We start from the raw sequence: 24,021 nt of genomic DNA on the forward strand, positions 1-24,021 counted from the left end.
GACATGTGGACCAATGGAATCAAATTGAAGACCCAGACATTAATCCACAAACCTATGGACATATAATTTTTGACAAAGAAGCCAAAACTGTACAATGGAAAAAAAGAAAGCATCTTCAACAAATGGTGCTGGCATAACTGGATGTCAACACGTAGAAAGCTGCAAATAGATCCATATCTGTCACCATGCACAAAACTTAAGTCCAAGTGGATCAAAGACCTCAACATAAATCCATTTACTCTGAACCTGATAGAAGAGAAAGTAAGAAGTAGTCTTGAATGCATTGGCATAGGAGTTTACTTCCAAAACATAACACCAGTAGCACAGACACTGAGAGAAACAATCAATCAATGGGACCTATTGAAACTGAGAAGCTTTTGTAGAGCAAAGGACATGGTCAACAAGACAAAACGACAGCCTACAGAATGGGAAAAGTTTTTTACCAACCCCACATCTGACAGAGGGCTGATATCTAGAATATATAAAGAACTCCAGAAATTAGACATCAAAATGCCCAACAGTCCAATTAAGAAATGGGCTATAGAACTAAACAGAGAATTCTCAACAGAGGAAGCTCAAATGGCTAAAAGACATTTAAGGAATTGCTCAACATCCCTAATTATCTGGGAAATGCAAATCAAAATGACTCTGAGATACCACCTTACACCTGTCAGAATGGCTAAGATCAAAAACACTGAAGACAGATTATGCTGGAGAGGATGTAGAGCAAGGGAAACTCTCCTCCACTGTTAGTGGGAATGTAAGCTTGTACAGCCACTTTGTAAATCAATATGGTGCTTCCTTAGAAACTTGGGAATCCATCTCCCCCAAGACTCAGCTGTAGCACTCTTGGGCATATACCCTAGGAATGCTCAATCATACCACAAGGGCATTTGCTCAGCTATGTTCATATCAGCATTGTTTGTGATGACCAGAACCTGGAAACAACCTAGATGCCCTTAAACTGAAGAGTGGATAAAGAAAATATGGTACATATACACAATGGAGTACTACTCAGCAAAGAAAAACAATGACATCATGAGGTTTGCAGGCAAATGAATGGATCTATAAAAAAATCATCCTGAGTGAGGTAACCCAGACTCAGAAAGACAAACATGGTATGTACTCATTCATAGGATCATACTAGATGTAATACAAAAATGACTAGACTGCTACTCACAACTCCAGGGAGGTTACCTAGAAAACAGGACCCTAAGAAAGACACAGGGATCACCCAATGACAGAGAAATGGATGAGATCTACGTGAACAACCTGGATGTGAAGGGCAAGGTTTGAGGGAAAAAAAGCTTAGGCGAGCAGGAGATCCCAGCTGGATCAAGAACAGAAAAGGAGAACAAGGAATAACAGACCATAATAAATGAAGACCAAATGAGAATAGGAAGAAGCAAAGTGGTAGAGAGGTCCCCAGAAATCCACAAATGATACCTCCATTGCAGACTACTGGCAATGGTCGAGAGAAAGGCTGAACTTACCTAGTCTGGTGATCAGATGGCCAAACACTCTATCTGTCTTGCTAGAAATCTCATCTAATGACTGATTGAATCGGATGCAAAGATCCACAGCCAGGCCCCAGGTGGAGCTCCAGGAGTCCAATTGTTGAGAAAGAGGAGGGATTGTAAGAGTGTGAATTGTTGAGACCAAGATTGGAAAAAGCACAGAGACAAATAGCCAAACTAATGGAAACACATGAATTATGAACCAAAAACTGTGGAGCCCCTAATTGGATCAGGCCCTCTGGACAAGTGAAACAATTGAATAGCTTGAACTGTTTGTGAGGCACCCAGGCAGTGGGACCAGGACCTGTGCTTAGTGTATGAGCTGACTGTTTGGAACCTGGAGCTTATGGGGTAACACTTTGCTCAGCCTGGAAGGAGGGAACTGGACCTGCCTGGACTGAATCTACCAGGTTGAGCTGAATCCTGAATCCCTAGGGGAGTCTTTGCCTTGGATGAGATGGGAATGGGACGGGGGAGCTTGTGGGAAGGGGGTGAGGGGAACCCATGGCTGATATTACATTAAAATATAAAAGAAGATAATGGATAATTCAAAACATATCCCTTAACTTTTCGAACATCCATGCTACTGTTTTTATAGCACTAAAAATAAAAAAAGTAATATGTGTGGTGTTTTCTAATAAAGCCCCCAAGGATAATAGACTTGATATAATAATCTTCTCTTAAATACCCAGATTCCTAGAAGTTTAAAGTATAGAGTAGTGTAGCCAAACAAATGATCTATCTCTCAGTTGCAGAAATTGTTTGTAATTCAGATTTGTTTCTCTCTCTTTTTTTCTTTAAGCGGCTGCCCATTCCTTTGACCAAGCTCCAATGAGTATATGGGCAACACAAATTGGAGTTGGTGTTTGTTTTGTTTTGTTTAAGGGGGTAGGGTGTACAGCTTGGAGGGTGGGCCTGGGAGGAATGGGATATGAGTGAAGTTGGGGTATGTGGTATGAAATTCACAAATAATTAACAAAAAACACACTTTGCTTTGGAAATATATCCTAGCTGGGTGTGCTTGCCTGACATACATGAATCCTTGAATTCTAAACCCTGTGCCATGTGGAACCAGCTATGTAATCCCAACACTTTTGGTAGAAGCAAGAGATCATAAATTCAAGATTATCCTCAGCCACATACCAAACTAGAGAAGAACTTGTGCTACATACAGGAAAACCTGTTTCAGAGGAACAGTATTAAAATTAAAAAATACTTAAGTCCAGTTTGAATGTGGCCCTACTCCCCAATTTTCAACTGTTTAAGTGAGAAAAGCTATTTGACAAATTTGTGAACTTTTTAGTTTAAAAGTATGTTTAGGAAACACACACACACACACACACACACACACACACACACACACACACATACACTCAGCAGGTAAGCACATGCACGTACACAAACACAAAGGGATGGAGAGATTGCTCAGTGGTTAAAGGACCACTTTCAGTTCCCAGGACCCATATCCATCAGCTCAGAGCCACCTGTAACTCTAGCTCCAAGGGAAGGGATCTGATACCCTCTACTTCCTTCCACAAGTACTGCACTTATATGTGCTTACACACATACTGGCACACACCTATACATATTTTAAAAATTAAATAAAATCCTATTGGTTCTAAATGTAAAATCTCCATGTCATGCTTTTTATAACTTACTTCTGCCTTTGAAGAGTGGTTAACAGATGGATGAGCCTGAAAGCATTCACTTACTTGGTTTCTCTTGCTCAACATTACCTTATGTTCCACTAAGAAGGTGGCTTACCTCCCCATGCTTGCTTTATCAATGCAACTTTTAGTAGGTTACCCAGGTCCACTGTTCCTAAATAAACCACCAGACAGCCTGCCATTCCCATTCTCAATTATAACCCAGCCTCGTCATGCTGCTCTTTTCAAGGCAGACACCCACCTACTGAAATAAAAAAATCGAATGTTCATTTAGCTCTCAAGAAGGAGACGGGTATGAAGCTAATAAAAATGGCCATTCCCCTCACTTGTCTCCATTTGCTTCCTTGTAGCCTCATGCATAGCTATTTGTTCTACTCTGAGAAAATCAATAGGTATGAGAAATTACAATGATATTAAAGTCAAATGGTATGGAGTTTTCTGGGAGAACATTTCCCAATGTAGAGTCAGTTTTTATTATGAACTCGACTAACTTTTCTTTTTATGGTGTTCTTAAAAAAATTTCAATGTGTGTAGGGGTTCCTCAAGGAATTCATAGCCCTGATGCTAAAGTTATAAGCACTTGTGAGCTGTTTGATACTGCTCCTGGGACTGCCAACTCTGGTCCTCTGATAGAACAATAAGCATTCTTACTTTTGAATTACTTCTCCAGCATGTTGAGAAATAGTTTTCTGAAACTACAACATGGTGTATCACAAGTTCTCAACTGAACAGTCATTACAAGACTATCATTTCTGTAACTTAAAGTTCTGGAAAGAGAATATTCAACCAATAATACTTCAATAAAAGATTTTAATTAGGTCTTTTAGGAAAACAAGTAAGTGTCCATGTAAAAATAGTGGAAATAAGTGAAGTTGTCATAAATTGATTTTTTCCAATTCCCTCTATTAATGTAGGCTTAAATACTGAGTATATTTCAATACAACACATGTATATATACATAAATGATTTGATGATAAAGATAAAAACATACACTTACTGGGAATTTTTGCTGACAACTTTGCCATGTTACTCTTCAAAAGAATGCACTGTGAGTTCAGGTCCCAAACACCCCCATTAAAAGCCAGATATGACAGTGTGTGTCTGTAATCTCAGCTATGGGGTAGGGCAGAGATTAGTGGACCCTTGAGATTCACTGGCCAGATAGCTTAGCTGTAATGGTAAGCTTTGGATTCAGAAAGGGACTCTGCTTCAAAAAAAATTAAGAATGATGCAGACAATGCCCAACATGAAGAACTCTAGCATCCACACATGAGTGCACACACACACACACACACACACACACACACACACACACACACAGAGAGAGAGAGAGAGAGAGAGAGAGAGAGAGAGAGAGAGAGAGAGAGAGAGAGAGAGTAGTTTAGTGTTAGTGTTAGGGTTAGGGTGAGAGAAGTCAGCACAGAGAAATAAATATCTAAAGCGATCTAAAGGTCTGGAAGAGAAGCCTGGTAATACTAAGAGTATACATACTGACTTTCCTTGCTTGGATGTTCACAACTCATGTGAACAATCTTTTCAGTTTTCTCTGCATCCTCTTCCTTTTGAAGCTATAATGTGGATTTTAGAGGGGCTGTGGGTGGGGCCATAAGTACTAGGGGATGGCTTTGACCTGAAATCTGTTTAACTCTGCTCTTAACCTTCATCTTGTCATCTCATCTCCCTGCCTCCAAATAACCAAATCTGAAAAATCATTTAGTGTTTTGCCCTTCTGTTTGTTTTCTGCTCTTCTCTGTTGAATAAGCATGTTACCGAAACACTTGGTGAAAATTATTAACATTTATACCATTTCAGATAAACAATGTCATGGTAAACATAAAGTTACTTTATCATGCAGAAGATGTGATAATAAATAGTTTGAATGATAATTCCTGAGCAGAATAATTCATAATAAAAATACCAGTCTTGCATAAAGGCAAGGAGTGGCAACGGATGTTAGATTTCCTATTACATAAAAAATTCTGACACTTCAGGACAGCTCAACAAGAGATGAAAATACAGCAGATCTCTGTCTCAACTACCTTTTTATTTCTCCAAATCCAATTACTTATCTCTGTGTGAGCCTAGGAATGATAATCTCCCCTTAGGTAAATGTGGTTTATATGCCCCTTAGGTATACAAGAATACCTACCAGGGAGAGGGAAGCTGGACTCAAATTCTTTAGAGATCACATGACCTACATGGGAAAAAGAAGTGCACTCAGAGTTGAGTTGGTGACCCACTGGGTAAAGAGTGGGAGTGCCAGCATGAGGACCCCAGTTAAGATCTCCAGCACCCATGTGACAAAGTGAGTGTGGTGGAATGCACCTGTAAGCACAGCTCTGGAGATACAGAGGCAGGTGGCTCTCAGGGGCTCGATGGCCAGACAGGCTAGATGGAATATCAAGCACCTTGAGAGATCTCAAAGAATATGGGAATGAAATTGAAGAAGACATCTGATGTTGACCCTGGTTTACATATACATCTACTCAGATGAGGTCACTTTCACACTGTGTACCTACATCTACACAATATCACACACACACACACACACACACACACACACACACACACACACACACACACCATACAGATACACTGATTATTGCCAAATCTATGGAAATCAGGCCAATGAAAACTTGAAAGCAGGGGCTGGACAGATTGCTCAGTAGTTAGGAACACTTGCCATTCCTGCATAAGACCAGAGTCTACTTCCAAGTATTCATGATGAGCCTCCCCCAAGTACCTGTACCTCTAGAATCAGGGCATCTGACACCCTCTTATGATCTCTGCAGATACTGAATTCACATGCACATGCCCACACACAAATAAACACACCCACCCACACATTCTGAAACAATAAATTGAATCTTTAAAGTAATTTGGAAACAATACTTACTGAGAATAATAATACAGTACACAGACTTGGTTAGTATCTTTAAAAAGTCATTCAGCCAGCAGGAAAACACATGTGAGTCAACTCCTAATTAGAATATCAATATATGATATCATTTCACGTGGGAAATATCTTTTTGTCTATGCTTGCTCTAACTCTCCTAACACCAGTGACACCAGAGACATCCACTCTGGGAAGTTGCAGACTCTCTTACTATCGCCTCTCCGAGGGCACTCCCTGAAATCTCATCCCATGATCTATTTCTTTTAAAATATTTCATTACACATTTTTTCTTTTGTGAATATTTCTATTTGCTTTTTGACAATTTTAAACATGTGTATAACACATTTTGATGATGTCATCACATCCTTATTCTTCCTCCACTGAGTACACCTCCTATTTCCATGTCATCTTTATAGATGACCCATTGAGTCCACTTAGGGTTATCTACAGGTAGGTAAGTGTGGGGTATTTATTGGATTTTGGACAACTGATCAGTGGCTACTCCACTGAAGAAAAATGGCTCAGACCTCTGGCACTTGATGGCTGCTAGGGGACAGAGTCACTTTTCTTTAGAAATGCACCAATAATTTCTCCATGCCCTGTGGATGACCCAAATGCCATGCACAAAGAAGGGGTACTAATAGGATTTATTGGGTTAAGAAAAAATAAATTAATTCTAAGAATTTTAAAAGGAGGACATGAAGTTGGGAGGATGATAGTATAGGTGTTCTTTGAGAGGAGCTGAAGGAGGGGGTGTGTAGGGTGGATATGATCAAATACATTGTGTGAGTATATGAAAATTTCAAAAAAATAGAAAGAAAAATGGACCCCTCTTATCCTTAGCAGCTAGTAATTGCCAATAGTTCCTCGGTAAAGGAGGGGGAGTCTTGTGTGTCCCTTCCCTATCCAGTAGAATATTGATGGTGCTTTCAATATTCTGTAGTTCCTTTGAAGACAGCTACTTCAAGTTGCTCAGTGAAATGGCTGTGTCCCTAGGATATAGTTCTATAAATCACAATGTTTCTTCAAACACTCTTTTTCTCATACTGATTATCTGACTAAGTGAATTGCATTGGAAACACTATGCAACATATTTGATACCTAATTAAACAGTTAGGGAAGTAGATTGTATTTATTTTCAGCCTGGTCCATTAGAGAATGGGATGACCAAATGAGTTTTGATTGATTGGATTCTGAGATGCAACAAAAATACTTTAAAACCTGAATGTCTTGAAGTGCAAAAAATAGTCATATGATACTTATACACACAGTCAGACTTATGTAATCATAAAAATGTCCACTGAGAGTTTATGAAATATAAGTGTCTGTTAGAGGTGGCTTATGATCCCATTTTTATTATTTAAATTTTAGTTGGGCTTTTATTCCCAGACCACACATTAATGAGAGGATTGAGTGTGAGACCGACATTCTTCAAAAGGCATTCTTCTCTTCCACATTGTTTTATTTAATCAACGAGAGGAGCATGTAAAATTCCAGCAGTCTCCTTCATTCTCAGAAGAAATAAAGATACAAAGTAAATATGCTTGTCTGAGCTTCATTTGTGGCACTGTGATAAAATGCCCAGATAAAACACAACTGCAAGAAAAGGGTTTATTCTGCCCTATAATTATAGGTGAAAATCCATCACTGTGGGGAAGTTGAAGAGACAGGAATTTGAAGCAGGCAGTCATATCACATCCACAGACAAGAGCAGAGAGAAGGAATGCCTGGATGCTCAGAACTGGGCTTCCTTTCTCTGCTCTTACACAGATCAGAGCCTAAGACCAGGGGTTGGTACCTCTCACTTTCAGGTGAGCTTTCCCAGATCAGTAAAGGTCATCAAGACAAGCACCATAGATACTCCTATAGGCCAACCTGATCTGAGCAACTCTTCATCGAGACTCTCTTCCCAGGTGATTCTAGCTTGTGCCAAGTTGAAAATTACAGTTGGGTCCACACATAACCTTGAACTTAGGATTTCCAGCAAATACCCACACACAAAAGTTAGTAAATATTTGTGATTGGTGGCACAAAAGTTCTTTATTACAGTCACGACAGCTGATGTCTATATGTCGCATGATGCATGCTAAATACAAGAAATTATGCCTTTGCATAAGGCTTAAAATATTTTGCAATACTAATTCAAGATACTGAAATTTGGAAATGGCTTCATTTTTTCCCTTCAGTTGGGGAAATGCTTATCTTAAACATTTTGTTTTCAGTGAAATATGTATAAGATAATGTAGCATTAATAGTTAACAACATAATTTCTTTTAATGTGTTTTATATAATTTAATTTTTTAAATGTGCCATTTTCTTATCATTTGAAATAAATAAATAGATATAAAACCAGATAATTCTCAGGAAGGAATTTTTATGGTATGTTCTTAACTCAGTAGATAAAATGATGTGTATAAATATTTATGTCGTATATTTTATTAGTGTAGTGTTGTATGTTTAAGTGAATAAAATAGTAAATAATGAGATAGTAAAATGCCAGGTATGTTGGTCACACCTGTCACCTCAGCACTCAGGAGGGAAGATCATGAGGTGGAAGTCTTTCTGGATAGACAGGGAGTTCGAGGCCACCCTGGGGTAAATAACAAGATCCTATTTCAAAAGTACCAAGAAATAGGGGGCTCAGGAGATGCCGAGTCAGCCAACACACTACTTGGTGTCCAAGTGCAAAGACTCTATTTGGGATCCTCAGGACACATATGAGATCCAGGAGCAGAAACTCTGGGAAAGAGAGGCCTTGGACTTGGTTCCCAGCTAATCTAGCTATGGGGTTCCAGTTTCAGGATCAGTGAGATGTTTGTCTTCAAAACCTAAGGTGGAAAGCAATACAGGGAGATGCTGGACATTGACATCTTGCACACATAAAGACATAAACACACACACACACACACACACACACACACACACACACACACACCAAAAAAGGGTAAAGGATAGAAAATTTACAATCTGTCCCAAATCATAGTATGATCCTATTCAACCAAATTTTTACTTTCTAACCAAATTATATAGAACTCTCATTTATTTTAACATTGGTTAGAAGAAAAGTAATGTGTCCTCTATGTCGTTTGTATATAGGGGTCACTTGACCTTGCTATTGTGCTGTGTTTGCTTTGCAAGCTCTTACTCTGAACCCCAGGCTGGCCTGAATTCTTGATTGTCCTACATTGGTCCCCCAACACTCTGATTACCAACATGTTTTCAAATAAGCTTTTCAGAATCATTTCCAAAGTGTTTTAAGACTCTATGCTCAAAAGAATAATTTCTGACTTAACTATGGCATGATTATATATGAGTAGAAGAAACATGAACAACTTTTTTACAACTTTGTCTTTAGTGTACATTTCAAAGTTTTAATCAAGCTTACTAGAAAAAGATGCAATAAAAATATTAAATGGCAACTTCCCTATCAAAATGTTTTCAATTAGTGTTGTTTAATGGTCAAGAATCGAATGCCTATATTTGCCTAATTCTCTTCATACATGTCCTATATCGTCATAACTTGACCAGGAGTTAGTTATCAGGAGACCTACACCTGTGAGTTGTGAAAAATTGGTCTTCTACCAAAAAATGCATTTTTAAAAGAAGAATGCATGACAATTTTTATCATTGCTGACAAAATAGTTGCTTTAAAAAGTACCATTGAGTTATATTCCAGAAAGCGAGATTGCTCTTTTGCTTTATTTGAGTCTTGTATGTGCCCACGGTTGCTTTGTTTCTGTTTTGTTTTTTGGTGTTGTTAGGACAGCCAAGCATTTAGGCGGATCTGTCCCTGTTGGTGTCAGCAGAAGGGCGCCACCTGGTGGAATGAGAACAAATTCAAACCTTGCCTTGCTGACTCTTCAAGAGATGAACTCTATTCACAGACCTTGAAACCAGAGATGAGGGATAGAAACTTTTTAAAAAACTTCTTAATGTATTTATTATGATTTATATGATTTATTTCATAGTACATAGATTATTTGAGGGCATGTCTAGTTAACTTCAACATTTCAAGAGGTAGCATTCGCATATGTGGCTGATGCTTTAAAGAGATCTACATCCATTAAACTTCCTTTGCACATACGTACACAGCAAAGTTTGTGATCATCTTGCCTACTTTTCATAAGAATATGTCGTGGTGATTGTGTAGTCAGGAGGTGGGACTTCGGATTTAAATGAGGCAAACTGTCACTTCACCATTTCTGTAGACAAATAAGGTTAAGTGGCTTAACTTTTAAAGGGGGCATTATATATCACCCCTAAATTGGAAATAACAACAGAATGGAGCTCAAAATGCTGCACTGAGAATCTAAAAGAAAACTGCATGTGATAAACATCTCCTGCTCAACCCAAGAACATCAGCACACACACAGCAACTCTGTTTCACAAGTGGTTGTTTGCAGATTTAAAATGAGCTGTACTTGGCCACTTAAGATCTTTAGATCCGTCAATAATAAGTGAAGAACTGATCACATTTAGTGGAGTTGATTGTATCTTCCCACATTGAAGTATTTCTTTTTGAACATTTTATAAATGTAGAGTATTATGAAAACAAAAACAGCTACCGTAAATATTTAAAAAAATAATAAATGAATCAATGGCTACTTTAAAAAAGGGATGGCTAAAATGATAAACATATTAGCAATGATTCCAAGTGTCAAAATGTGTAGAGCCCTGCTGCTTTCTCGCAAGAAGCTGCCTCTTGTCAGAACTTCTGTAACAAGGGACAGCAAGTTACTAGAGAAAGCAGAGAAGGCAACCCTTTACAGGCTATGACAGTAACCAGATCCCACAGCCCCAACCACTACCATTCTCAGGGAAAACTGTTCTTGCCAGTGCTAAATGCACGTAAGTGTCAGATGCCACAGGACGAGGCATCTTTGAGGCACATGAAAATTTCTATCACAGAAAGTGAAAGACCTTTTGGACAACATTCAAAAATCTAAATCATTCAGAATCAATACACAGTGAGAGAGTGGCTGGAATGTGCCTCCTGTTTAACCACTGAGTAGAATTTCATAAAGGCCCATTTTAAGTTAAATTTATGAATTTTTATTTTGAAGTATCATAGCAGCCAGCACAGTTAGCCTAGCATATCTAGTATTGTAGGGAAGTTGTCTGATCATTGAAATTCAAGGCAGAGTGGCTGAAGCTATTCAATTCTTTGTGGGCTGCAGACTCAAACTTTAGTATTCACAGCTACCACCCACATTATATGGCCATTATTTCATATACTAATCTTTGGACAAAAAGAATTCGAGCTATAGGGATTCCCCAGGAGTTTGTGAAAGCCTCCCGTGGGGCTGCTGCGATGGTTATATCAATCTGACTTTGCATTTACAAAATCAGCCTCTTCTAATGCATGTATAGAATGCATGCCATTGACACTTAGGAACCATCTGCAGCCACAGAATATCTTTAAAGCACCCAATTAGAACTAGAGTTCTGCAGATGACCACTCTCTGAATATCTGAAGTAGTCACTAAAATATACATACTAAGAAACAAGTGGACTCAAGTTTGAAGCTCTCTTACCATGGGAATTTTTAGTGTCAGCTCCATCTGACAAAGGGATTTACCATGCATGCATACAATGTGCTTCTGTATATCTATCTGCCTTGCTTCTTGCAACCCACCCCCACCCTTATAGAAGCAGTTTGCAGCACCTCGAGTTACCAGCTGGTGTCACAGGTTAGTGAGCAAAAATTTCATGTGGGGACTCTCTCCTGACTAATCATTCTTATCAATAGCATCATTCCAAGAGCAGTTGAGAATCCGAGGCTTCTTGATGAAATGTAAGGACTTCAGCCTGAAAGGGGAATGTCACATCCATGCTCCTCGCCTGAAGTATTTTTAAACAAGTATAATAACCAGTCTCTACATGGTAATGTGTGCTGATGGGGGAGGGGGACAGGAGAGGTACAAGACGGGGAGACATTATGGAATAATGCTCTAATTTTGCATTCTTATCTAAGGGCAAAGATTCTAGCCGGTTGAAGGAAAAAAAAAAACAAAACGTTTCATAAAATCTGCAACAGTATTTCAGTAAATAAAGAGAGAGCTGTAAACCACTGAAAAATCTCCACCACCTGTGTGAAACACATGTGCGGTTAATGGGAAGGGGAGAGAAAGGGAGGAAAGAGACCACAGCCAGGAGAGACGACCAAGACTAGAATATTAACAATAGGATCCCTGGCATCCCTTCCTGTGCCTGAGCACCTCTTGGGCAATTTGGATAGCTCCTCCAAGGTGGAGTCAGGGTTTAGAATATCAAGAGCCCAATAGCCATGGTCTAGTCGCCTTGCTCTGTCCCTGGCTCTGTCACTCCACTTCTAAGCAGGATCTGAGAGCGTCTATACCAGAATGCCTCTAGCAGCCTTTGACTGACGGTGCACTCTTGGGGCAGAGAGCTCTGGTCGCCCCACCTCCTGCATCTCTGTGTCGGGGCGCGGGTGGGGGGTGTTCTCTAGCTCTATGGCATTGAGCTGACCAAGTAAGGCTCTCTCTCTTAGTTCTGTTGTAATTGATGGAAACGTGACCGCGTTTCCGGCACCCTCTTCAGAGCCTCTCTCCTTCTCCATGGGGCATCTCCACACTCCTGACCCCTCCAACTTTAGGAAAAAGCGTGACCCAACTCTCAAATCTCCCCAAAATCAGACACAGAGAAGACAGACATTTCTTCATAACATTAGGTTGCAGACTCTCTAAAGATCCAAACAACAACAACCAAAAAGGGGTGGCGGGTACCGAAGGACGCAAAAGGACAAGAATAACCAATCAGCCAATACAGGAACCCTTCATTCTGCAGATGTGACACATCTAGACCCAACAAAGCACCAAAACCAGTGTCTTCCTTCCCTCACTCAATGATAAATGCCCTTCTACTCCCCCATGCTCAGTTCCACTCTGCAGGCTAGAGAAGCCAGTCTGTCCTCTTCTCCCACCTAGCTTTTACATCTCTGTCTCCTAAAAAAAAAAAAAAAAAAGAAAACTGATGGCTTAAAGGTCGTTTGCCTACTTTAGTATCACTGGCCAGCGCGCATCCTAGCCACAGTGAGACAGGGCTGGATCTATGCAAGAAACAGTCTCCAGGAAGGATCTTACTAGACCCATTCTAAATGCGTTCGTGAGAAGTCAAGATTCCTCACAGCTGAGACCAGATCACTTCTCCCTTCCAGGACGGCCTCCAGGCTGGGGCTCCCTGGAGGAATCTCCAGCATTTACCTCTCTGACCCCTTCCCCGCGGCTCTCCACCTTGCGCATCCCGTCTCCCGGCCCCAGAGCGCACTAGGATGCTCTAAGTTCCTGCTGGGTCCATGGATGAGGCGAGCAAAGCCTGAGAGTGGGGCTTGGGGGAGGATGAGGAGAGGCAAGAGGCAAGCGTGGGAGCCGATCCTGAGGGACAAGGAGGGATGGCTAAGTGGAGCCACCCCTCCCGGGAGGGATAGTCCCTAGAGGCCAACTCTCACCTGGTCGGTAGGCTGCGCCTGGCTTGCCCTGGCCCCTGGGGTGGGTTGCTGCTCCTGCTTCATGGCTGTCATCCCCTGGCCGCCCGCGACGGAGCTCACACTTCCTCGCGGGCACTTCACACTCGGGGACCGTCACTTGGCAAACGATCGCATGTCACAGACGCCCCGTCGCTCTCGGAATTGGCGGAAGAGAAGAGCGGCGGCAGCGACGGGGTGGGGGAAGGGGAACGCCAGGGAGGGGACGGAGAGCGGCAGCAGAGGCAAGCAGGCTCCCCCCTTTTGCAAGATCCCTCTTTTCGGCTACCGCAGATCCTCGGACTCCTCACTGTCCCCACCACCCCACCACCACCCGAAAATGCAGACACCAGACGCGACCAAGTGGCAAGTTAGTGGAGCGGCGGGCGGCAGGCTGCCAGCACCTGATCGCGCCGGAGCGGAGGTTTGCAACGCCGGAGGAGCCAGGCTTTCATTCTACCGCAGTCCGCCACTCGCGCACCCGCACCGCCGCCGGCCCTCGGGGGCTCCCCGCGCGGTGCTCAGCGCGCCAGGTGCAAAAGCAGCAGCAGCAGTAGTAGCAGCAGCAGCAGCAGCCAGGCTCTGCACTCTAGCATCTCCCGAGCTACCGTAAAGCGCGCGGAAGAGACAGCCCCGCACGCGCTCCCCACTCGTGTAGCCCAGGCTGCCGGGCTCTGCGGGCTCCCCCGGTCCTCCGCCCCCCACCCACCCACCCCCGGCGGGCTCCCGATAAAACCCGGAGAAGCGGAGTGTGAGCCTGTGCAAAAACCCTCCGTGGCTCCAGAGCGGCCACTAGGCATGCTCCAGCACTTTGAGAAAGCAGGGGTAGCGGGAGATCCCCGCCTGGAGCCCCACTGGGCGTTTGCAACACCTGTCTGCACTGGGAGAGGTTTGTCCCACTTGGTGACCCGCGGCTGTGCGCCTGCTGACTTAAAGCAATTGAAAGGTTTTAACCTCCAGCCTGGATTCCCCAGATGGCAGCCTGGGTAACGCAATGGAATCCCTAAAGGTTTGTGAAAAAATGATATTAACCACACATGATTATTCTTTCTACATCATTTTTCCCGGATTCATTTAAAAAAAAAAATCCCGTCACATTTTAAGTCCTTCCTAGGCATGCCAGCCATTCTCATTCCAGATACGTTTCCCCGAGCCTGCCTTGGGCCAAACACAACCTAGGGGGGCGGGCGGCGGGCAACAAGGGGGAGATGAAGGCGCCAATCCTTCCCTTCACCCTCCACCTGTGTGCAGGAGCTCAAGCTACAGCGTGGATACCGGCCCCGGCAGCAGCGTTACAAATCAGAAAGTCAGCCTAGTTTGGAAGTGGAGCACTTCGGGCTATAATTACCAAAGGTCACTAATCACCCACGTGCACCTCCAGGTGGCTCTGTCCGAGGTGCTCAAAGGAATATACTTTTGGTAAATGGAACACAAGCAGTGTCCTAGTCCCTGATTTCTGGATCCACCGAGGATTGCTAGTCAGCGAAAAGCAAGAGAAAAAGCACATATTCAGGCTGCGGCGGTTCTCTCCTTCCACCAAATGAGTTCTGAGGATTGAACTCTGGTAGTCACGATTTGCAGCAAGCATCCTTACTTGCTGAGCCATCTTGTCCGCTATTGTGTTGATAAATTCAGAACTGGCAGGGGTGGGGTTGGGGCAGGGGGTGGTAAGCCGGTCCAGCGGAAGAGCACAGAGCCCCCCGGGGGTGGTGCTGGGCAGCTGTGAGTGGGTGTGTTTAACTAAGGGCGGCCTCCCTTCCGGTCCCACTTATTCAGGACATCAAATCTCCACTCCTCAGCTGTATGCCTTGTTAATTGTGTTCCTACAGAAGTTATGTTTACCTCCAAGCAGTAATAATAACAAATCTAGGTGAAGAGAAACCTTTACTTTTCCAACACCAGTGATCTGGGGCTTCTTGTGAATGTTCTATTTGTTCTGTTTCAGTAGATATAAGTTTTTGATGGGAATAATTTTACTTGTTGTAAAAATATAAAGTATATATAAAAATGAAATACAAGTAAAATAGCTAGCCCATAAATCTGGCAGCCCAGAAAATTTTCCCTCCTATATCATTTGAGTGGTTGGGGAAAGAGCATGCATTATTCAGAAAATGGTTCTTCCATCTTTACGTTTCACTCTTCTCTTCATTATTGGAGTGCATGAGTTGGCTCAAGCACTTCCATTTTTGACAATTTGCTCAACGTGGGGGAACTTACTTTATGACAGATTTCTTTCACATGAGACAAGCACACGGCAGGGGTATCAGGTTCCATTTAGAATAACTTATTGAAGTCTGTGGCTGGACTTGCATTCATTCTTAGTGTTCAGTATAAAATTTACTTTACTTCCAAATCAAGACATAAATTGTTGCATGCTTCACTAACTGTGGTGCCTGGGAGAAAAACCTGATTTTTAAGAACAGTTTATTTGTGTCTCTGTCTTTTGTGGTGGATACCTATACTTTAACCTTTGGAAATGTAATCACATGTAAATTGATTTTTCTCAAGTAAAATATTTCTCTCTCTCTCTCTCTCTCTCTTTCTCTCAAATTTGAGTGAATGAGACACTTGAATTCCAATGTTAGCTTTTGTAGTTACAACTTAATTTCTTATTGAAAGGAAAGATACAGTGTTCAAGAAAAACAAAAGAAGGCTTTTCCATTTATGAAATCTTTGCCATTCTGGTTAGGATGGTCTCTGATTATGGTGTCAGTAAAGACAAAGCCCAAAGCCAAAGCCGGAAACACTAATTCACAATCAAATATACATAAACACATCTAGGACAAGTATCACTTGTATCCAGCCAGGCTTAGGCAGGCAGATGATTGCTTCTGCTGCATCACTGTGGAGCAAAGAGCAAGGGGAAGCCAGTGGTAACCTGCTTCTACTTCCTTAACAAGTCAAATTAATTTTTTCACTCTGGACCACTATTAAGATTCCCGTCAATCCCTGAAACTTCATGGCTTTATAAGCTGACTTTGGTAAATAAGAAAAATGTCTTCTGGGGAATAAATTATTTACCTATGTTTAAAACTTAGTGAAGAAAATAAAATTATAGACATATGTTTATATCTAGCAATTAATTAAATAGTAACTAAAGAACAAGAGGTCATGAATTCTGGAAGGAGGGGGACAGGAGAAGAATTGGAGTGAGGAAAGGGGGTGGTGGTGATGTGCATTCAGTACTCCTGTATGAAATTCTCAAACTAATCAAATTTAAAAAGATGAGTTAGGCCACAAAAAAAAAAGCCCTATCTAAATTTTTTCCACTAGCTTCTTATTACACTTAGTTTATAATAATTACGTTTTTATTAGTATCTTTAGGATCCATAAAATTAAAATTGAATTGACAAAGCAGTACTGAAAATAAAAAGCTTTATAGTGAGGTGAGGGAAATGATTCCTCCATGAGTGTTTCCTCAACAAGCTCAAGGACCTAGGTTCAGATCCCATGTCTGCAACAGAAAGTTCCATATGGGACTTCATGCCTGAAATCCCGGTGCCTGGAAAGTGGAAGAAGGAGAGTCCCTGGGGTTTTCTGGCAGCTAGCCTTGCTGAATCAGCAAGCTACAAGTCAAATAATAAGGCAGAGAACAATAGAAAAAGACACCAGCTAGGGACCTCTGGACTCTTCGCATATGTGCATGGATATTTCTGCCTGCACACAGGAACCCACGTGTACACACATACCACATGTACACACAATGTAAGTTAAGTAAGATAAAATATAATGAAAGAGTTTTTGGAATACCTCTGAGTACTGTTTCTTATTTTGTTTCATGGGCACTTATGAGTAGGCAATGAGGGTTATTTGCACTTGCAATAATGTGGGGTCATTCTTTCACAACTTAGAAACACTGCATGAGGCCACCAGTAAAACACCCTGTTACATTGCGATAGATAGCTGACCCTTTCATTCAGAAAAATTTACCAAATTCTGTCCCACTATTGCACCATGAAAACTGAATGACTCCCAATTCCAGTTTCAGATGCCCATGAAGAAAAAACTTGCAAAACTGCCTTTTCCATAAACTTATTGGGGTTCCTGGAGACACCCAAAAACCTTCCCAGGTACAGAACTGCAGACATCTATATTTTGTATCTGTAGCTGTCACCCAGTGTCTCAGGGGTGAGATTTATACACTCATCTCCTTTCCTCTTAGAATATGAAGTTGAATCATTGAGGACAGGTCATGAAAGTAGATAATGAATGAATTGGCTCAAGATATCACTAAAATATTTCAGCATCAGTGGCAAAGATAGATTGTTCCAAAAATAGGCAACTCTTATCTATACTAATCTTCCATTTCAAAGTATAAGCCCAGGGACAAGGAAGCAAAATTTACTCTCTACCATCAACCAAGTAATAAATAAGGGCCAGTTAAACTCTGATATGTCAGAGAAAGACAAAAAACGCCATGAGATTTTTCCAGAGCAGAGGAGAGACAAACTCTTCAAATTCAGATAAACTAGATAAAACAAATGTGACCCTGAAAGCAGCTACTTGCAAAGCTGCTTCTTCTCTCTGCTCTTTTTGCTGAAGTAAATCTGCTTTGTCACAACCTACCTTCAGAGGACTTTCCCCCAGCAGGAGCTGGTCCCCCGTTGAGTGTCCATAACAAGCAGAGCATGGGAAGAGGGCTCCAGAGCTAAACTAAGGAGACCCCAGCTTGAAATGGGTCCAATTAGCTCATTGCACATGAAAACACATCTTTAGTTCATACCGTTTGCAATCATTTGGTTTCGATTTATAAATTACCTCTCCTCACCTCCATCAGCTTCTCAAATTCCCCCACAGTGCCAGAGAGCCTCTCATGTCCTTGGGCGAAAAACCAGTACAGTGAGCAACATTCAGAAATGAGCTGGATATTTCAGAGGCTGTAGCCAGTAAACTATAACAAATGTTTGTTTTAAAAGGGGGAAAAAGGATGGAGCAAGAAGAAAGAGGCATTGCCTATTTAAGTGACATCCATGCTGGCAACTCAGCCTGTTCAGGGCTTCTTTTGCTGGTAGCTAAACTTTCTGTCACTCTCTGTCTGCAACAGGAAGACTCTCCTGTTATAAAAATTCATAGCCCAATTATGATCTCTGGTGGAAGGAGACAGAGTTGCAATATCCTCAGAGTCATTTCTGTTGCTCAGCAGAGACCCGGGGATATTGACAAACAGCTCATTCACACTGAGTTGCAGTCTGAGAGAGTCTCTCTACTTGTTATATTTACACACCTCACGTCTTCCTCTCACCTCACAGTCTTTGGTGACATATAGAAGGCCATTGAGGCAATAAAACAATGCAGGTGATTTTTCCTGGGGATGATTTTCCTATGTAGAGCTTAACTGTAACAGTGAGATGACTTGCAAATGTAAGATATCATCTCAATCTTTTTGTTTTATCCACTACAAGCTCACCCAGACCTTGTGATCATCTTACTACTATGTGTGTGTGTGTGTGTGTGTGTGTGTGTGTGTGTGTGTGTGTGTGTAGGTGTGAGCACGTTTAAAAATATGTGGGTGGACATGTTGGTACAGGTAGGTGCAAGTGCAATTGTGTGTGCACGCATGTGGAAGCACAACATTGACATTGACTGTCTTCCATAATTCCTCTTCTATTTATTTATTTATTTATTTATTTATTTATTTATTTATTCCCTACATTCCAACTTTTGGTGAACCTGGCTAGGTAGCTTGTCTGGGGGATCTCCAGTCTTTATCTAGGATTCTGATTTCTAGGATAATAGGCAGGCTGCTACATCCTACTTTTAAGTTTGTGTTGGGGGTGCAAGCACTGGTCCTCAAGGGCTTTACCTGCTGAGACACCTTCACAGCCATATTTTACTTTCTAAAAAAACCAGACATATACATTCACATCTATGCACTTGCATGCGCACATGTGTGTATATGTGTGTGGTGGCGGTGGGGGTGGGTTGAATATAGGAGCCCATTACCACAACATTTGTATGGTCAGAGGACAAGTTGAGAGACTGGTTCTATTCTTCCACCACATGTAGCTTGGAGATGAAACTTAGCTCATTAGGCTTATCTGCAAGTGCCTTCATCCACAAAGCCACCTCACTGACACAACTAAAAAAATATCATTCAATAAATTGGCTATTGGCTACAGAAAACACAAGACCTTTTGTTCCTTCCTGCTGATATTAGCGGTAACTTTTATTTTTCATCTCATGTGTGTTTGGAGACAAGATTTCTGTCTACAAATGACAGAAAGGCTGTTAGACAGGAGAGAGTGCTAAGCAACATTAGGAAAACATTTGTCCTTTTCAGATGACCAGTCTTTCTTTGATGGATTGATTTTTCTTCTGAACCTGGTATTTCTCATTTCCCTAAACAAGACTACATTTTCCAATAATGCAAATATACCTTCTGTTTGTCTTTGGGAACTACCTACAGACAGACATTACAGTAGGTTACTTGCCTTCTTTCTTTATGTAATTCACAAGACAACGTGGAACATGTTTCTTATTCAAGATGGTTGGTATTAATTGTCAACTTGACAGAATCTAGAATCACCTTAGAGGTGGCTCTCTAGGTATCCCTGTGGGGGTATCCTGATTATGTTACTCAAGGTGGGAAGACCCATATTAATTGTGGGTGGCACCTTCCCCTGATTTGGGATCCTGGACAGAATAAAAAGGAGGAAGTAAGCTGAGTAGCTGTGTTTATCTTTCTCTTTTTCCTGCCTTGAAATTGGTGCTAACAACTGCTTTGAGCCCTTGTCAACATGGACCTCCCTTCCATGTACCTGGAACATTACTCTAAGACCCTTTCTCGCTTATGTTGCTTCTGTCATAGCATTTTACTACAGCACTAGGAAATTAAATTAGGATACCACTTAGGGAAATCTACAGGTTCAGAGAACTCTATGCATGATCATGATTACATATTGGCAGGTAGAGAGGATTTTTATTTTCTGGTACACTTAACTATGCTCAGTTTATTACTAAGGATTTACTACTGGACTCACACAATCAGATGAATTTTCCTCCAGAAACCAAGAAGCAGCCTCAGTTTAGCATGTAAAGGGCCTTAAGAATCTGCTGTGTGCAGATTAGAGGTGCCCTGATACTCTCCACTAGCTGAGTTTCTAAGGCTAGTGATTATTTCTCTATAGTCTTCAATGAAAACTAGAGGCTAAGGTATTGGAGCAAGTTGTTCACCAAAGTCATTTGCTTAGACTGAGCAAATTGTAGCATCAGAACATCCTGAGACACAGACTGTATTGTAATCAAGCTCATTAAAATGCATGTTTCTTTGTTGTCATTCTCATTTTCATCTAAACTATAAATCTCCATTATTTTCTTGCTGGTGATATAGATCCCTTCTTACAGTGATATCTACCTATCTATTTATCTATCTACCTATCTACCTATCTGTCTGTCTATCTATCTATCTATCTATCTATCTATCTATCTATCTATCTACCTATCTATCATTACTCATCTGTCTACCTACCTCTCTGTGTATCTTTTTGCCTGTCATCTATTTATCCATCACTTACTATGTATCTCAAACATGTAACCATCATCTATTGCTCTTTCTAAAATTATCTATCATTTATTGCTCTGTATCTGTCTAACTATCTATCCATCTACCTATCTATAATTTATCTCTTCATCTACCCATATCTGTGTATCTATCATCTATTTGTCATTATTAATCATTTATCTACCTGTGTTCATGATTAATTGCTTATCACTTACTTGTCTGTATAAATTTAGAATAATAGGTAAATATTTTACACTACTCATTTTCTGTCCAAACTTGTAAATCTATGTGTATCTACTAGTGTCACACGCCCTTATCCCAGTCAAATAAAGAAAAAGGAAAAGAAGAGAAAAAGACAAGTTAGGATGGGGAGAAGCAAAGAAATGGCGGAGAAGCAAAGAAATGGCGGAGCCCAAAATCGTAAATTCTGAAGTTGTTATGGTGTCTTAACTCTCACATTTTTATTAATGCTATTACAGAGATATCAAAAATTAATAACTACAATTGGTTAGCTCCAAAACACTGTTCCTGACATTGGTTATACAGTATGGATCTGGATAATCTTGCAATTTACAGTCTTGCTTATAACTTTCTCATTCCCTTGCAGGTGATTTGTAGTTGACATTCCCAATTAATCTCAAGCTTAACATTTCTTGTAATATTTTATCATTTGTTAAATTTAACAACTTGACAATAGGCATTAGAGGAGGAGGTAGAGAGAATATTTAAAGAATGGTACAGTTCATAAAAATCAACCACTAGAGAAAGACTTTGCAATTATCTCTTCACTGACTTACAGCTGGGCTGTTTAATCTTCACTGGTAGGACATGAGGGGCTTTCTGGGTGGATGAGCAGTGCTTTTGGTGGTCTCCTGCCTTCCCCATGGAGAAGCAGACCATGCATTTTTCATCTTCCCCAATGATTATGAAATACCTATCCATGAACTCTAAAGTTCACTTGAACTTTTTTGTTTTTTAACTAATTACTCCTATGGGGTATAGCTCACTGTGTAATTCAGACCTTTATTCTGGACTGACTTACTCAGCACCACAATTGTGGTGAATAAAATCTTACCTTTGCAGAAAATTAAATTCTTAGAAGAAAGCAAATCTCTGAAGGGAACTTGGCTTAAGATTTTGTTGTGAGTATTTTGTTGTTGTTGCTTGATTGTCTTTGACATGTAGTACTGGGTAGGAGTTTAACTGTTTACCTTGTTAAATAGAGAAGGACTTGTAAGAAACATCCCTGAGAGAAAAAGATCTTTTCTCACTATCTCGTATTGACTCACCAAGGAAGACAGTCTCTGGTGGGGACTCTCGATATCAGGTTGGCCCCTGAGCATGTCTCTGAGGTCCATTTCTTAACTGGAGTGGGACACAGCCCATTGTGGGCTCCACTATATTTGAGTAGAGAAGGGAGCTGAGCAGAGCATGCAGGCATTCATTCTCTACTCTTCACTGTGAATGGGACTTGTTGCTTCAAGTTCCTTCCTTGACTTCCCCGCAATGATTAAGTGTGATCTAGAATTGTGAGCTGTGTAAGTATTTTATCCCAACAACAAAAATAAAAATAAAACAGTCATCAAAGGGGGGAAATTGTCATTGCTAGAGTTAGAATATATCCTGTTTATGTTTTAGCAAGTAGGAATTCAATGATGTTGAGATTTGTCTGATATACTCATGATGGTTATGACTAAGAGCCTGTCAGATTGGTATGATTGCAAAACATTAAGTGAAAGTCAGATAAGATTGCTCAGCAGGCAAAGACTGCTGACTTGAGTTTGATCTCCAAAACTCACATGGTGGATGAATCAATTCCCAAAAGTTGTCCTTTCACCTCTACATACTTTCTTTTACACATGCATATATGTGTACACACACACACACACACACACACACACACACACACACACACACATACACATTTGTCTAAGGTCAGCTAAGTTGCCATATTTTTATGCATTGTGAGCCTGTGCTCAGAAAAAGTAAATGAGAAGAGTAACAGTGATGATAATATTTATACCTAATGTATCCCTTTCTCCTCTATTGCACACATTTTATGAGTGTGTGGAGGAGAAAGATCTACACAGGTACAATGATAAAGAAATGTTAAATGTCTTGAGGTGTTTTGTTGTCTTAGTGCACTTTGGTTGCCTACAGGTTGTTTATATAGTATCAAAAGTATCAGAAGGCCCACATGATCTTCTATATCTAGGCTCAATCATATTATCTTTGTTTTACATGCTTTACAATTTCTTTTTCTGAAACAGAATCTTACTGTTTAACTCTGTCTTGCCTGAAACTTGCTATATAAACTAGGCTGGACTTTATTGTAGAGATCTGCCAGCCTCTACTTCCTGAGTACTGGGATTAAAGGCATGTACCATCACACCTGGCACATTTTAAATAATATTGTTCACCTATTTATTAGCATGTGATCATTTATCTAAAAGGAGAGTAAGAGGAACTGACATTGGATAATAGACACAAGTATAGCAATAAATGGAAATATATAATCTTATAGAAAGAAACTATCTAACGGGCCTATTAGATTCTCCTGTGTACGCTTCCCCAGTTCTGGGATTACAAGAATGCACAGCCATGTCTACCTTTGTTATATTATTCTGGGGGTCTAACACAAGCCTTCATGCTTACAACTGTACTGACTAAGCTATATGCATATGTGTGTATGTGAGTGTTTATATATTACATATTATATTACCATTATATGTGTTTATTGTATATTAACTATATGTTATAGTTTTATACACACACACACACACACACACACACACACGCACACATGCACACACACACACTCTGTTATATTACCATTACATGAAAACAAGAGAAAAGCCCTCTATTTACAATTAGGAAGAACTTTAATTATATATAAATTCAAAGAAAAATTAATTTTAAAATAAGTCACATAATACAATCAAGGTAAAAAACCATGT

General features: G+C 40.7%; 1 protein-coding gene across 4 annotated transcripts in view; it reads right to left on the reverse strand.

Annotated features, from left to right (window-relative positions):
- Dpp10 (dipeptidyl peptidase like 10) overlaps nucleotides 1-24,021 on the reverse strand; it is a 1,497,630-nt gene that overhangs the window by 699,699 nt on the left and 773,910 nt on the right. The window contains exon 1 of one of the 4 annotated variants that reach the window (XM_036202537.1): nucleotides 13,549-14,248. The exons of 2 other annotated variants lie outside the window; for them this stretch is intronic. In XM_036202537.1, coding sequence (XP_036058430.1) covers nucleotides 13,549-13,620 — 72 coding nt within the window. In that variant the 5' untranslated portion in view covers nucleotides 13,621-14,248. Of the gene's footprint in view, nucleotides 1-13,303; nucleotides 13,520-13,548; nucleotides 14,249-24,021 lie in introns of those variants that run through there. One more of the 4 variants, XM_036202539.1, reaches the window with a different exon arrangement.

Source organism: Onychomys torridus, chromosome 11, assembly GCF_903995425.1.
Source record: "Onychomys torridus chromosome 11, mOncTor1.1, whole genome shotgun sequence".
Lineage (NCBI taxonomy): Eukaryota > Metazoa > Chordata > Mammalia > Rodentia > Cricetidae > Onychomys > Onychomys torridus.